We start from the raw sequence: 16096 nt of genomic DNA, 5'->3' as shown, positions 1-16096 counted from the left end.
TTGAGACTCTGAGGCCCCAAAGCTGGGAAGGCAAGTCACGTGATGAGCATAGCAGGGTCGAAGGTCCTTGGTCCTTGACATCACGAGTCCCGAACCAGCCACATGAACCAATCTCCTCTGGACCTCTTGTTAAATAAACAATGTCCTTACATTTGAACCCACCAGCAGCCCATTTTTCTTCTCCTTGTAGCCCCAAATGCATCCGAGTGGACTCAGCACACAATCCAAATAAAAGCCTTTACTTGCTGAGAGCTTCTGTCTGCTCCAAGCCCTTTCCACGTATTAACTCAGGAATCTTTGCAACAACCTTATGATGTAGGTACAGCTATTGTCCACAGTTCACAGAAGAGGAAAAGGAGGTGCAGAGAGCTTAAGTAATTTATTAAAAGTTGTATCATCTTTCAGTGGGGATGAAACATCCCAGGGGAATCGGACAGAATGTAGAAGAGATGGGAGATGGGCCAGGGGTGGCCTCCATCCACAAGTGAGGAAATGTTTGGAGTCCTTTTGGCAGTGTGGACCGACTCTTGGATGAGGCATGCGATCTGTGTGTGTGCGCGCATGAGGACAGACAGCTGAAGCTGGGAGTCACAGCTTCCGTAGTCACAGCTGGGAAGGGGACTAACATTTGTTGAGCACCTACTATGTACCAGCTCTCTGTGTCAGGAACTTTTTATCAGTGGTTCTCAACTGGGGGCGATTATGTCTCTCAGGGGACATTTGGCACTGTCTGGTGACATTTTTGGTTGTCACAGCTGGAGCGGGGGAGAGTGCTACTGGCATCTGGTGGGTGCAGTATACTGCTGAAATGGCTACAAGGCACAGGATGGCTTGCTACAACTAAGACTTACGTGGCTCTAACTGTCAATAGTCCTGAGGTTGAGAAATCCTGCTTTACGTACATGTTTTTTTTTTTTTCTCTTATAAAGACTCCCATTTTACAGATTAGGCAACTGAGGCTCAGAGGGGTGAAGTGTCTTAGCCAAGGTCACCCAGCCAGTTAGAGTTGGAGCTGGGGTACAAACCAGTTTCATTCCACAGCCATATGTTCCCACTATGTTCTCTCCTTGTGGTAGAGAGGATTAATTTAAAGATGAGACATCTGAGGCTCAGAGAGGTGCTGTGACTAGTCTAAGGTCACACAGCAGAGCTACTCAGAGACCTCTACATCTTTTGGACATAATCGACTCCACTACCTACACCTGGCAGACTCACCTACCGCACACCCTTTACCGCCTGCCCAGAAGAACTTCACTCACTCAAGACCCAGATCAAATGCCACCACCTTGTCCACAGTCCCAAAGACACTTTTCCTAGACGGCAGAAGCCACTCGACTCCCTCCCAGTGTCCTGAGGAACTTGGAGTATTTGCCCAGGCCAATAGAACAGTCTTGGGTGTCTGGAACAGAAGATAAATAAGCAGTCATGTTCTTGCCTAAAGGATGATTACAGTCTAGAGGGGGCATATGAATCATTTAATCCACTGCTGAGACAGTACAATCCCTGGGGGGTGAATAGGGGAAGATTAGGGATTTTGTGGACAGTTTGGACAATGGGGCCAGGCCAAGAGAGCAGTTTGCACATGAATAACAATAATAATAAAGGACGTAGAGAATTTTCTAGGTACTGGGCACTGTTCCAACTATGACCTGTGGACTAACACATAACCCTGTGTGGGACCCTACAAGCTAGGTAGCAGTATCATTCCCGTTGTATTGATGAGAACACTAAGGCTCTTGAGGCAAGGAAACCAGCCCAAGGTCACACTAGCATGTGAGGGAGATAGGATTCAAACCTGAGCAGCTTACTCTAGGGCCCAGAGTTCCATCACCTCTCCATACCTTCCTGTGAGGCAGGTGAGGACATTTGTCAAGCGGTTCCGCTGATGATCAAGGTCACACAGAGCAGCCCGGAGTAGCAGCCCGGTTTCCCAAGGCCTTTTCCCGGGTGGTGGCTGGATGGGGGTGGGGCGCGGACAGAGCATCTGCTACTTGATTAGTAATTCGAGAGCAGATACTAATTTCTTCTGGGAAAGGTGGAAGGAGCAGGGTCGTCCCTTGGGGGCAAAGAAGTCCCGAAAGAAAGGGACAAAACGGAAGGAAGGAAAGGGCAAGAGAAAGGGAGGGACAGAGAGCCGCGCGTCTTCCTTCCCCAAGGTCGTGGCAGCGCCCGAGGGCACCCAAAGGGCTAAGTGTCCCAGAGGCTGGCACGGCCCGGCGAGGGGCCGCCCCCTCTTTCTTCCCGGGCCGGCGGGGTCGCGCGGGCCGGGGCGGGCTGGCTCTCTTTCCAGCCGGGGGTTCGCTCAGCCCGAGCGGCGGCAGCCGGCGACCGCGGCGGCCGGACCTGCGTGCGTGTGCCTGCGCGCGGCGGGTGTCGCGTGTGGCGGGTGGGAGTGGCGTAGCCCGCGGCGGGGGAGGGGGCCACGCGTCCGGGCGCGGAGTTGGCGCGCGGGCGGCGGCGCACGCGCCGCCTCGGGGTCCCTGGCCTCCGCGGCGCCCCTGCCGGAGGGTTCCCGCCCGAGCGCCCCGGCTCCGGCCGCTCTCAGCTTCCGACGTAGCCGCCGAGCGCCGCGGCGCGTCTCCAAGGGGCCCGGTGCGCCCGCGGAGCGCCTCTGCGGCCCGAGAGCGGCGTGGCACTTGGCAGACGCTCCCTTGGCGGCGGGGGCGGTGGCGGCGGCGGGGCCCGCCGTCTGGGAGCCCCGAGGGCCGGCCCCCTCCCGCCCCTCGTCCAGCCTCCGCGCGGTGCCTCCGCCCCCGGCCCGGGCCGCCCGCCCCCAGTCCCGCCCGCCCGCCGCGCCAGGCGCCGGGCCCGCCGCTGAGCCCGGCCCGCCGGCGCGCCCCGTCCGGGATGGGGCGCCTGGACGCCTGAGTCGCCGTTCGGCGCGACCTTCGCGCGGGGGAAGGAGCCGGCGCCGCGCGGCCGCGCTAGAATGGAGGGACCCGGCGGCAGCGATCCCAGCGGCGAGGGGGCTGGGGACGGTGCCCACCCGGACCCCCGGGCCCCTGGCGCCGCTGCGCCCAGCTCTGGCCCGTGCGCGGCCGCCCGGGATTCCGAGCGCCAGCTGCGCCTCCGCCTCTGCGTCCTCAACGAGATCTTGGGCACCGAGAGGGACTACGTGGGCACCTTGCGCTTCTTGCAATCGGTGAGTGTCGCCCGGGGCGCGCGGGGACAGCCTCTGTCCCGGCCAGCCCTGCTTTGGAGCGCAGGGGCCTCCAGCGCGGGGCGGTCCCCACAACCTGTGGCAGAGGTCCCTGGGGGTCGTGGGAGTCGCCTCAGGGGCGCCTTGGCGGGCGCACAGAGAAGTGGGGAGATCTGGGCTCCTCCAGAGCTGGGCTTTCGCCTCCTTGGCCGGCCAGCGGTCCAAGCCCGGACTCGGGGTCTCCCGCACTCCGTTTCCCCCCTGCACGCTGCCCTTTTGTCTTTTTCTTTTCCCCTCCCGCCTTTCAAATAGTTTTAAAATTAGTTACATCCGCGAGGTAGGGGCTCTGGGACCCAGGCGCCGGGAGCTTTCGCTTCTGCGTTTTTTTCCCCCGGCGATTTCTTCGCCACCTAGTGCACCACCGACTACTCATCTGGGACAGATCCTAGACATCCTAGAGCCCAGCGCCCCTCAGAGAGGAGGATTCAACCCAGAGCCCGGGAGAGGGATGGAGATCCCACAAACCCACAAAACGTCAGGATAGGACCCCTTTCCCCAGTGCACACGCTTTTGCTGGAGCTTGGGGAGAGTGGGTTTCGAACTCACGACTCGGCAGTCCAGGTCGCACCCCCATCTCTAAGTGGCAAAACCACCGCGTCAGACTCTAAACAGTTGAGCGCTTACTATGTGGTAGGCACTTACATGTGTCATTAGGAGATTTAGCCTTCCGAGTGGCCCATGAAGTAGGCCACAAGTATTTACCCCATTTTTTGGATGGGAGAGTTTAGCTCCAGCGAGGTTGAGTAACTTGCCCAGAATGACACAGCTGGTAAATTGGGGATACTGGGTTTTGAACCAGGGCAGTCCTAGCCGGTGCTCCAAACTACTATGGTGCGTTTCTTTTTCTTTTCTTCTTTCTCCCCCCCCCCTTTTTTTTTAATTCCCCCTGTGAGAGGGAGGAAGGGGCCACTTCCCTACTCTCCTAGGAAGTGAGAAAAGTGGCCAGGGGGTGGAGGGGGTGGGCCTGGGGCCAAGCCTCGCTGGAAGTTAGGAGACTCTGAGGTCTTTAATCTCCATGCCTCCTGCTGGGACCTCATTTACTCTCTTCTCGGCTCTAGGAAGTCTTTTAATCCTGTTTCAGGAAGAGCTGGTGGGGGTGGTGGTTGTTCCTCCAGAGACCCCAGAGCCTGGCTCTGCAGCTCCCAGTCTCTGGGGGGAAGAGGGAGCCCTCTGGCATCCTCTGGGGTCCCCATTGGCTTGGAGGTACAGCGAGGCTGTGTGAGGTCCTAGTTCCAACTCAGGGAGGAGAGAGCCCTTCTCTCTGTGAAAAGAGGTGTGTGTGTTGGGGGGGGGGTTGGGGAGTTGTGCGGTGGCATTGAAAACCATTTGGCTAAAGGACCCTTCTAGAAAAGCCTGTGAGAATAAGGCACGGTTGGCATTTCTTTCCCATCTCTCCCTCTCTCATAGTTAAAAAAATAAAAAGGAAGCTGGCAGTTTCTGATATAAAGATGTAGACAGCTCTGATATCTCTGAGCAATGTCAAATGCTCGGGAACTCCTTACTTCTCCTTCTGAACCACTCCCTGCTCCTCAGTCTGGAAGGGGAAGAGGAAAGACAAACCAATTTTTATATTAATGGGTAAGAAAATATACCTCTTCCTCCCACACCCTTGCTTAGATGGTGTGGTGCGTTTCAGAACAGATAACAGACTGTGTTTGAGTTAACTGTGGTTTCAAATTGTCCACTTGTAGAGTCTGAGGTTGCTGGAATAATGGAAATTGATTGGAATCAACCATTCTTACTATTAAAGAAACAGGAAAAAAACAACAGATTTCCATACTTCCACATTATTGAGTTCATCAATTTTTGTTAGGATTGACCTGTCTGTTCTGAGATGAGCTGGTTCTTGGACCAGTCATGCTCCCTGCCCTGGCCTCAGTTTCTCCACCTGTAAACCCAGGGGAGGAGAATCCAGGCTGCTTTTCTGCCTTGTCCTTTCGGGTGTCCCCAGGCTGGTGCTGGAAACGGACTGATTGTGTAACCTGACCAGCCATACCTTGTTCTTGAGCCACAGGAGGCCTCTCTTGTTTTGTTCCGTCAGAAATGCCCCCTAAACAACCCCAAGGCCTTTCAGTTTTGAAAACCCAGGGCTTAGCTTCAGGAACTGCTAATTACCAAGGCTTTCCACGCAGTGAGGTTGGCAGCCTGCAGGTTGTTCTCTTCTGTCTTCCCACCCTCTCCTCCGAGCCTTTATCCTTGGTAAGGGAAGAATGCTCGGTAATCCCTCCCCGCTTTTAATTCCATGAGGCAGAGGCAGGTCTTGAAGGGCTGCCCTAGCCTTCCTGTGTCCCCTAGTTTTAAGGTCCCGTTGTCAGTAGAAATGACGGAGAAATGTGGGACATGCAGAAGGGCCAGCTCCCGGTTCCTGCCCTCAAGGAGGGGACAATCTAGTTGATGGTGGCAAAGTGGATGCTTACAGAAATTCAGATCCAAGGCTCTGGAGCTAGACCGCTTGGGTTTGAGTCCTTGGGCTGTATGACCTTAGGCAAGTGGCTTAACCTTTCTGAGCCTCACTTTCCTCATCTGTCAAATAGGAGATGATAATAGATCTTATCTTACAGGGTTTTCAAGAGGATAAGTCAGTTATATAAATATATATAAAGCACTTAGAACAGTGCCTGGCAGGTAGTATGGTATATAAATATGAGTTATCATCATTAATTTTTCTGTTATATGATGATGAAATAATACAGATGATTAGGGTTAAAGGATTCCAGCTTCCAGTGAGCAGGAGAAGTCAGGGAGGGCTGCCTGGAGGAAGTGAGGTCTGAGTCAGCACTGAAAGGAGGACAGGGACCCTGAGTGAATTTCCTTTTGACTGTCTAAACTCCGGAACCAGTGGTTTTTTTTTGTTTGTTTGTTTGTTCCGATTCTGGGGCTCTGTGGTTCCTCCAGAATCTCCCCGTCTTTCCCCACTACCTTCAGGAACTGGTTTACACCCCTCCCCATCTCCAAGGGGGACTGATGACTTTGGTGCCGTGTTTTGTGTATGTTTATGTAAGAGGCACGGGAAGGCAAGGACAGCCCTCTTGTAGAGATGCTAGATCTTTCTTGGGGGATACCACAGAGATTGTGGGGGAAAGTGCCCTAGGTTTTGACTCAGAACCTTGGATTTCAACATTGAGAAGCCCTGGCTGTGTTGGGTGTTCCCTGTGTGTTCTTGGGCAGTGTTAACAATGATAATAACAATTCTAGTCATTACCGTGTAGGAGCTGACACTGATTCATTATTGACAGTTCTGGGCCCTTCACATGTACCCATTTATTTGATCTTTCTACTCCCCCATGAGGGGAGTGTTGTCATTACCCCACTGACACATGAGGAAGTTGTGGCAAAGATAGTTTAAGTGGGCTGCCCTGGGCCACATAGACAGCGGCGCCAGGGTCTGGTCGCAGGCTGCCCACCCCAGAGCTCATGTCCCTAGGCACCTCGCAGACTGTCTCTGGCTTATAAAGGGCTTGGCCCATGATTTCTTAAGGTGGCAGAACTGAGGTCTTTGTCATCCTGACCCTCTGCCTGCACATCCTCTGGTTACTTCCCCTCTGTGGCTCCTGTTCTGTCTTCTGCAGAATGGGCAGAGCTCTAGAAGAATGGAAGTGGCAGGCTGCCAGCTTCCTCCTCCGTGCTCAGTGTCTGTCCATGACGTGACGGTTGAATGGGGTGCTCTGGAGCCAGGCTGCTGGTGTTTACATCCTGGCTTTCCTCCACATTGACTGCGTGTGGCCCTGGGAAGGTCACTAGCCTGCTCAGTGCCTCAGTTTCCCCATCTGTACAATGGGAACAGTATGGCACCTGTGTCATAGGGGTGTTGTGACGCTTGAATGAACCTGACCTTGAAGCTGTTAGCACTGTGCCAGGCACATAGCTGGTGCTCGGTATGCTATGGTGGCTTTTTTGGGGATGTGCAGCGGTGGGGGTCAGAGGAGGTTGTCTGTTTGGGGTTCACAGTCTCCCCCCCCACTTAAAGAGGAGGCTGATTGAATCTTGGGCCCACCTGCCTCTTGGTTGGATTGGTTTGGGGTCCCTGCTTGCAAGTGGGGAGACCTCAGGGGCAGGTGCCAATGCATCCTACGATTGGTGTGCTAGCCGGGCAGGGGTGGGAAGACAGGAGCCTGAGTGGATGGTAGAGAGACCCCTGGGTAAGGGTTGGTCAGCAGGCCCCCGAAGGGCTCCCCTTGGCTGGGGGCAGAGACCTCTGTCACTCCCAGGCACCCAGAGGGTCTGCTCGATCGGCTGGACCAGGGTCCCTGAGGCTCAGGGGGTGTCGGCAGAAAGCTCCCAGAATGCTTTCTGGTTCTGCTTTTTTGGGGGTAGGAGACCAGAGCTTCTCTTCTCATTGGAGCTCTGCTTGCCAAAACAAGAAACTGTGGTTTTGTGTTGTCCGTTTTTTTTTTTTTTTTAAAGATTTTTTTTTTGCTGCTAGTCTCACACTAGAGAGAAATGCCAGGAGGTGGGGTGGGGGTCACATTTTAAATTCTGTAGTCACTGAAACAGAGTGACCTACTCAGTGACTTCAGGGATTTTCACGACAGCGTGTTGCAAAAGGTAGGAGCTGAGAAGTGTATATAACACAATTTTGCTTTGGGAAAATAAACGATAATCATAACATACACATGTCATATGTAGGACATTATAGGCGTTTAGGGAAAAGGATACAAGGACGTGTATCTTGTGGAGACAGGCAAGCAGGAAGATAATAAAGGGAAAAATCTACTCAGAAATCTCATTTATAATACTGTCTTCATATAAAATTATGCATATGTATGTGAACATATATGTTACAAAACTCTGACAGAAAGAATTCTATTTCAGCATGATTACTAGCTTAATGTAACAGCAATAATAATAATTTGCTAACACTTATGAAGTACTGAATGTTTGCAAGCCCTGTATAAAGCATTCTCTGTGTATCAACTCTGAAGTGCTAGGTATTGTGCTTCCCATTTTACAAATGAAACCAAGGCACAGAGAGGCCAAGTCAGTTTTGCAAGGTCACACAGCCTGACAGAGCTGGGATTCAAACCTAGGTAGTCTGGCTGCATAACCCACGTTCTTGACCGCTTTCCTGAACTCCCCAAGATGATGCTGCGTTCATGACCAAAATTAACTGCCTTTGTGAGACCTCCGGCTGCCCATGTGGACAAGAATTAAGCCCAAAGGTCCAAATTATCGGAGCTTCAGGATGCCAGGCCACTTTGTATTGGACAGAACACCATTAGGAAGTCAGGGAAAATCTTTTGATGATAAAAACCTCAGGGTCAGCAGGAGTGGGGGGGGCATCTTTTGTGCAGGGCAAACAGAGCACCCACAGGGAAATCCAAAAAGAAATTAGACTGCTTTTCTCAGTGTGCAGGTAGTTTGGGAGCACCTGCTATATGGTCTGGGCAGCGTTCTAGGCCAGGAAAATGCAGCTGTCAACAGGGCAGATGTGGCCCTTGTCCTGCAGAGAAGGATGACCCAACAGAGATGCTACATCCCGTGCATTTGAATGAGCGTGTTCTTCAAATGAGCATCCCGGACGCCCATTCACTATTATTGGGTGTTTTCCCTCATAACCATTTATCTGTCACTTAAAAAATAGATGCATGGAGTTGATGTCCCTGGCTTTTGGAGGCTTCAGGGCACCCCTTTCTTAGAGGGTGTCCCCCCTTTATCAGGCCACCGAGCAGAAGACCTGTTGAGCTTGGGCCACTCCCTCACATCAAAAAACCCACATCCTCTTTGCTTCACAGCGTGGCCCCCCCCCCCCCCCCCCCAGCTTTTGCAAGAGGTGTCTCTGAAACTGGGCATGGCTGCCTGTAGAAGAACTTAACCTCTCAGATTCTTGTGATTTCTCTTCTCCAGCTCTCTGGCTGGAATCCTGGCAGGAGGTGGGTAATCGGGGTGGGCTGGCCCTCAAACCAGTGTGCCTTGTTCCTCAGGTACAGGGTGGGGCCCCAGCTGGTTCTTGCCCCAGAGTTTTGGAGACATAGAACTTGAGAGCAAGTGGCCTGGGGGAGGTGTGGGGGGGGAGGAGAGGGGTGTCTGAAACTCCTTGTTTTGCAGGTGAGACCCTAGAGGGACCCCCCTGCAGAAGTTGTGGCCCCCAGAGGGAGGTGAGCTCTGGTCAAGGGTGGTGGCCCTAAGGCTGGTCAGGGTTCCATCCTGAGAGTTCTGGGAGAAGAGTTCCCAGGATTTGTGTTTTAGCCTGGCTCAAAGGTCCCTCTCAAAGAGGTTCCACAGGGGGCATTTCAGCCCTAGCTGCCAGTCGGGGGCTAATCCCTCCATACTTCAGCCCTTGGCACTGCTGAAATATTGGGGCGGGATCACTGTCCATTGTGGGGGGCTGTCCTGTGCATTGTAGGATGTTTAACAGCAGTCCTGGCCTCTACCCACTAGATACATGTAGCGCCCTGCTCCCTCAGTTGGCACAATCAAAAAATGTCTCCAGATATTGCCACATGTCCCCCAGGGGACCGAATAACCCCTGGCTGCGAACCAGTGGGCTATAACCTCCTTTCACCACCGGCTCTGCTTTCAGTCCATTTCAGGGCATTTATATGCATATGCAGAGACATACGGAATCGCTGTGTCTGAGTGTGTATGTGCTTACCTGAGTGGCATGATAGGGTCGCTCTTTTCATCCAGCCTTGTGTCTCGGGTTCATGGTCAGGAGCGTGGATTTTAGAAGCCGAACGGCCTGGGGTCGAATCCCAGCTCTGCCCCCATGTGACCTTGGGCAAGTCCTTTTGCTTCCCTGAGTCCTGGTCTCCCCGTCTGCAAATGGAGATGATCGGAGCCCTTAGGGGATTGCCGCAAGGACCAAGTGCAGTCATCCGTGGGAAGTGCCTGCAGAGCCCAGCGCTGAGCCAAGGTCAGGGCTGCCCCGGTACCTGCTGCCCGCTCTCCTGCTATCTGAGAGGAACCCCGAGGAAGAAAGGAAGTCTTCCAGCCTCCTAGCCCTGTGTCAAGTTTATTTTTATTTTCTCGGCTCCTTGAGGACCAGAAGGGGCTCAGCCTGCTCCTCTTTTGTCTTGTGGTCGGACACTCAATCTGTGTTTACCCGCCTGGTTCCTTCCCCAGGGTGGGACTGACAGACGATCCCTTGTGTCTGGGCCAGGGGAGGCAAGGCTATTTCAGGCTGGCGGGACTAGGGCCACCAAAGTCTGGTGGAAGCAGGTGGCCATGAGCCACCAGGATCTGGGGGCTTGTATTTTCCCCCTTGCGGGGAGGTGGTGGGCGGCTTCTGTAAGGAGCTGCTCCCAGCCGCAGCAGCAGCGAGGCTAGGGCCAGCGGGGGCTGTGGGCGGTTGGTGCTTTCATTCACTCATTCACTTCTTCGTTCGATAAATGGACTCTGGGCTCGGTGCTGGCACGTGGCCAGAACAAGATGGATAAGGCCCCTGCCCTCGTGGAATCTTCAGACAATACAAAGAGAGATCACTTGAATAGGTGGCGACAGATGTAATGATTATATTCACCGAGGCCCTACTATGCTTTGTGTGGATTATCTCTTTGAGCCCTCGCAACAACTCTTGTGCCTATTTTGCAGATGGGGCAACGAAGGCCCAGAGAAATGGAGTAACTTGCTCAAGTCTACTCAGCTGGGGAGTGGATGCACCAAGAAGGAAATAAAATGAGGATGTGTTGGTGATGGGGATGGTGGCATCTACTTGAGATGGGGTGGTCAGGGAAGGCCTCTCTGAAGAGGTGGCATCTGAGCTGAGTCCTGGGGTTAAGGAGCCAGCTGTAGAGAGAGTCGAGAAAAGTGTGTTCTGGGTAGAGGGGGCAGCATGTGCAAAGGCCCTGAGGCAGGACGATGCTTGGCTTGTTTGAGGAACAGTAGGAGGCCAGGATGGCAGAGTTGGGGAGATGAAGTTGGTGTGGTATGGGACTCATGCATGGTGAGCACTGTGGGTTTGATTCTCAGTGGAGTGGAGGGTTTTCAGCAGGGGTGTGGCATGGTCTAATTGATGATCTGAAAATTGTACTGCCCGGGGGTCTTCCCAAGATCTCAGCAGCCACCTCCTGCCTCTGGCCTGGACACTCATCCAGGAGGGAGGACCATACCTTCCCCTCGCCAGGCAGATCCCCAGACCCTCTGGGAAGGCTCTTGTGTGACCCAGGGCTATTTCCATCCCTTCTGGGTCTCAGCCTCCAGGGGAGTGCTGTGTCTGAGCTGACCACACCCGATGAAGAGTTTGGGTCCCTGTTTATGACCAGGGCGTAAGCAGGCTGTGCGGGTGGCCCCTGGTGAGAGGGCTGTTGATTTATGATGGGTCTCTGCTTCCTGTGAGAGAGGAAGGCGCCCCCTGTTTTCTGTTCAGGAAACTAATTTGCATGATTAAAAACTGTTCGGTGGTACCTTTGCCTCCACCCGACTCATAGCCACCTTAACAACACTTTCCTGTGTGATATTAGGTCTCACCTCTGCCCTGTGGTGTTGGGGAATGCAGTTTTCAAACCCACCTCACAGGTGAGGAAGACTGAGGCACAGAAAGTGAAGTGCCTTGCCCAAGGACACCCGGTCGAGAAGCAGCCAGGACGATTACAGTTGCCTGCTCTGCTCTCAACCTGGGCCTGCCCCGGTCTGCCCTCCATACACAGCCAGAGGGGTCCGGGTGAGTCAGTTCTCACCACGGCCCTGCTTAGAGCCCTCCCGTGGCTCCCGCCTCCCTCAGAGTAAAAGCGAAGTCCTCAGGATGGCCTGGAAGGTTCTGTCTCCTCTCCTGTTAGTCTCTCTTCTTCTTTCTCATACAGTTTTTTTTTTTAATTGAGATATGATTCACACACTATAAACCTCACTCTTTCAAAGTGCATGATTCAGTGGTTTTGAGTATTTTCGCAAAGTTGTGCAATTATCACCGCTACCTAATTCCAGAATCTCCTTTTGCTCCTACTCCCTGCCCCCCGAGCCACACATGTCCTTTCTCCTGCCTCATGGTCTTCTCACTGGTTCTGTCTGGGATGCTCTTCTCCCACTGTCCCTGTGGCTCACTCCGGCCTGTTCCCGAGGAGGTCTTTTGCTGACCACCCCTCCCCCTTTCAAAATTGTACTCCACCCCCACCCCGCCACTTTGTATCTCCTTCCCCTTCCCTGCTACCACCTGACACACTAGATGGCTGACCAACCTCCTGTTTATTGTTTGTCTCACTCACCCGAGTGTCAGCTCCGAGAGGACAGGCCATTTCTTCTGTTCCATTCACTTTGTCAGGCACCAAGAACATTGCCTGGCACATAGTAGGTGCTCATTAAATACTTGTTGAATGAAAAAATTTGCTTTTCCTCAGTATACGTGTGTATGTTTTCTTATATAAGGGGACATAATTGTCTTGGTTGATCTAACGGCTAAATACTTTTGTGCAGACTTTTGGGGACCTGGGACTAAGACAGTCTCATGCTCTCAAACATGACCAAAGGTGGGGTGTGGGCTGAGGGCCCCGGTCTGCTGTGTTTGCTGATCAGTCTCCACCACCCAGCCCTTATCAGCTTCGGGCAAGGGAGTAGATGAGTGAAAAGGGCATGAATGAGACACAGTTTGGTTCCTGCTACTTTCTTAATGAGCGGCCTTGACTTTGGGGCGCGCGGAGCCCAGTGTGGGGAGTGGCTACAAGACTGGTGTCCTTGGCCTCTTGCCCTTACCACACCGGGAGGGCAGAGGGAGCTCTGTCTGGTTCCAGCCACCAGCTGATGGCTGGCCAAACTGTTGCTGGGTGGTTTTGAAGATTTATTTCCCCTGGATCACAAAGGTAATAAATAAAGTGGTGGGGTGTGTGTCAAAAGCACATTCCCTCCCGTCCATTCAGCCACAGCATTCTTTCATGGAGCCAAGGATGGTAAAACGTTTTGCATATATACCTGGCTGTAGGTATTATATATTTCTACATAGGTGCAGAGGACTAGACACAGAACCCTCGTATGCCATATTTATGGGCAATTTCATACATTTGTTTTTAAAGTTAATTTTTGGGTAACTTTTTATTTTGACATGTCAAGAATACAGAGCCCCCTGTATCCCCTTCACGCAGACTCACCAATCCTTAGCTGTTGGCTACATTTGCTTTTAATCCTCCGCTCCTCCTTCCCCTCTTCCACCTGCCTCGCCCAACCCCAGATAGACGCATATGTGTGCACACACACGTGCACACGCACACACATACATTAGTACAATTATCATGACTTTGATCCATTTGAGAATAATTGTAGATGTGATGCCCCTAAGTCATTCAGCATGTATCTCTTAAGAACACGGATGTTCTCTTTAATGTAACCATAGTACACTGAACAAAATCAGGAAATTTAACATTGATACTAATTTATACAATCTACAATCTGGATTCAGATTTCACCTGTTTTCCCAACAGTGTCCTTTATACCTAGCTCCCCTCCCCTGTCGTCCCCATTCCAGGGTCCAGTCCTACTACCTAGATCCTGTCCCTTTGGTGATTTTGTGTGTGATTTTGACCCCTTGTGTGGGCAGTAGAAACTCTTTGCTGAGATGCGGTTCTGCCAGCGTGTGTCCTTGGCCACCACTTCCCAGCTCTGTGACCTGGGGCAGCGGACTCTTGGGCCTCAGTTTACTTAGCTGTGAAATAGGCAGTTTACTTAGCTGTAAACTGGGAAAGTTGCTGTTCCTACCTGCCAGGCTTGTCGTATCTTCACACACATTTTACCGAGCGTCTGCTGGGCATCTGGGCCTGCTTGGCTGCTGGGGGTACTGCAGCCCAGCGCAGGCAACATGCGGGCCCTTGGGGGGCTCCCGCTGCTGTGGTCGCTGAGGAGAAGGGATTCGCCGGGCATGGTGCTGGCTCCCAGGGGCGCCCGCCGTGTGTTGGCCATCTCTGCTCTCACCACACTCATTGTAGAACCTTGGGCAATGAGGACCCTTCCAGACAGCCAGTGTCACCTTTTGTTAAATTTGTCCTTGTTCTTTGCCTTTGTTTTAGCCTGGGAGCAACCCCACTGCCCACACGATATTGTATCTTTCTTCTCTGGCCTCTTCTGGGGGATTCCTCCCAAGTTTGCACCAAGCCTTCTTCATCACCGAGCCTCTGATGGCTTCGTAAGGGTATGTGGGGGCTTCGTAGTGAAACGTGGGCTCCCCACTGCCCAGGTCGGATCCTGACTCCTTAGTGGCTATGTTATCGAGGGCCATCTGCCTCACCCGTGGGTGCCTCAGTGTCCTCTCTCCTGAAATAGTGCTGCTTTCTCCATCAATGGGGGCGTTAGATGAGGTAACATCCATAAAGCTCATGCAACTGCCCAGCGCATAGGGGGTGCTTCATGTGTATTAGCTAGAATTCCAGTCATTCCACTGATATAATGTGAAATATTGTGAATACAATTATTATTTTTATTATTTTATTTATTTATTTAAAGATTTTATTTATTTATTTGACAGAGAGAGACACAGCGAGAGAGGGAACGCAAGCAGGGGGAGTGGGAGAGGGAGAAGCAGGCTTCCCATGGAGCAGGGAGCCCGATGCGGGGCTCGATCCCAGGACCCTGGGATCATGACCTGAGCCGAAGGCAGACGCTCAATGACTGAGCCAACCAGGCGCCCTAATTATTTTATTTTTTAAAAAAAGATTTTATTTATTTATTTGAGAGAGAGAGAGGGAGCACGAGTGGGAGGGGCAGAGGGAGAAGGGAGAGAAGACCAAGCAGACTCCCCGCTGAGCACAGAACCTGACACGGGGCTCGATCCCACGACCCTGAGATCACGACCTGAGCCTAAACCAAGAATTGGATGCTCAACTGACTGAGCCACCCAGGCGCCCCTATTATTATTATTACTTAAACATTTATCTTAGATTGTGCATTTACATGGTTTCCAGTTTTTCAAACTGGCAGACCATGTGCATTGTCTTTGTTCAAGCTGCCAGTTCTTATATCCATCTAGTAACTGAGGGCTGAAGAAGCCTTGGTTCAAACCTTTTGGTTTTTACTAACCCAAAGAAGTCACTCACTGGCAGCTAGAGTCCTAGAATCAGCTTGTGAGAGCTGGAAGAGACCAAGACATCATCTCACTTATTTGTCTCTTTTTTCCAGAGGGGGAAACTGAGACTCAGAGCTGTTCCAAGCCTGACTTGGCCCAGGCTCACCAAGTGAGCTTGTGGCTGAGATGGAATTTGAACCCAGGTTTCCTGGCTCCTGTCCCGTGATTGTTCTGCTTTTGTCCAACAGCTAAGACACCTTGGAGGACAGAGGGAGGCTTAAGTCATGTCCAGATGAGTCAGAGGGCTCCCGCGTGCCCGCAGGATTCCTGCGTCCCTGGGAAACATCACTCTCAGACTCTTTGACATGAGGGCCCTATAAGTGTGGGGTGTATGTGTTGGGTTGGGGGGCCCATGCTGTGTCCCAGGTCCTGTGCTCGCTGCTGAGGACACAGATGTGATGAAAACAGAGCTGCTTATTCTCATTCAACGTCCATGGGGCCACAGAACCTTGGGTTTCCAGCTGGAGGTCCTCACGCCACATCAGGCCCATAAGTAGATTTTGTCAGGCTTGTACAGTGTTTGAAAAATTTACTAGTTGCCAACATTGAAAAATCAAGGTATTTCATACAAAAATCCATATTTCTGGTTCTTTAATCAGAAAACTCTATGTACACCAAGTTCACATTCCTATAGGCAGGGCTTGGCTGGAGCTGAACGGCAGCTGTTCCCTTCAGACAGGGCTTAAGTCTTCACTTTGCCACACTCCCCACTCTTCCCTAATGTCCCTGAAATAGAAGCCAAATGGTAGTTGCCATTTATCATTACGCTTGCCCTGCTAGGTTTTTGTTTTTGTTTTTTAATATAGAGTTAAGAGAACAATGGAGTATTTCTTTGAACGTTTGTTTCTATCAGATGGAAAACCGAAAGCCAAAGAAGGTCCTATGTTTTAAGAAAAGTAGGAGGTGGCAGATTTCTCTTT

General features: G+C 52.3%; 1 protein-coding gene across 1 annotated transcript in view; it reads left to right on the top strand.

Annotated features, from left to right (window-relative positions):
* Positions 1 to 2852: 2852 nt before the first annotated feature.
* PREX1 (phosphatidylinositol-3,4,5-trisphosphate dependent Rac exchange factor 1) overlaps positions 2853 to 16096 on the top strand; it is a 175966-nt gene continuing 162722 nt past the window's right edge. The window contains exon 1 of the mRNA XM_036099072.2: positions 2853 to 3142. Within this exon, the coding sequence (XP_035954965.1) occupies positions 2930 to 3142 (213 nt within the window). The 5' untranslated portion in view covers positions 2853 to 2929. The remainder of the gene's footprint in view (positions 3143 to 16096) is intronic.

The sequence above is a fragment of the Halichoerus grypus genome, chromosome 10 (genome assembly GCF_964656455.1).
Source record: "Halichoerus grypus chromosome 10, mHalGry1.hap1.1, whole genome shotgun sequence".
In the NCBI taxonomy this organism is placed as follows: domain Eukaryota; kingdom Metazoa; phylum Chordata; class Mammalia; order Carnivora; family Phocidae; genus Halichoerus; species Halichoerus grypus.
Note: the sequence above shows the minus strand (reverse complement) of the source record. Positions and strands in the feature narration are given on the sequence as shown.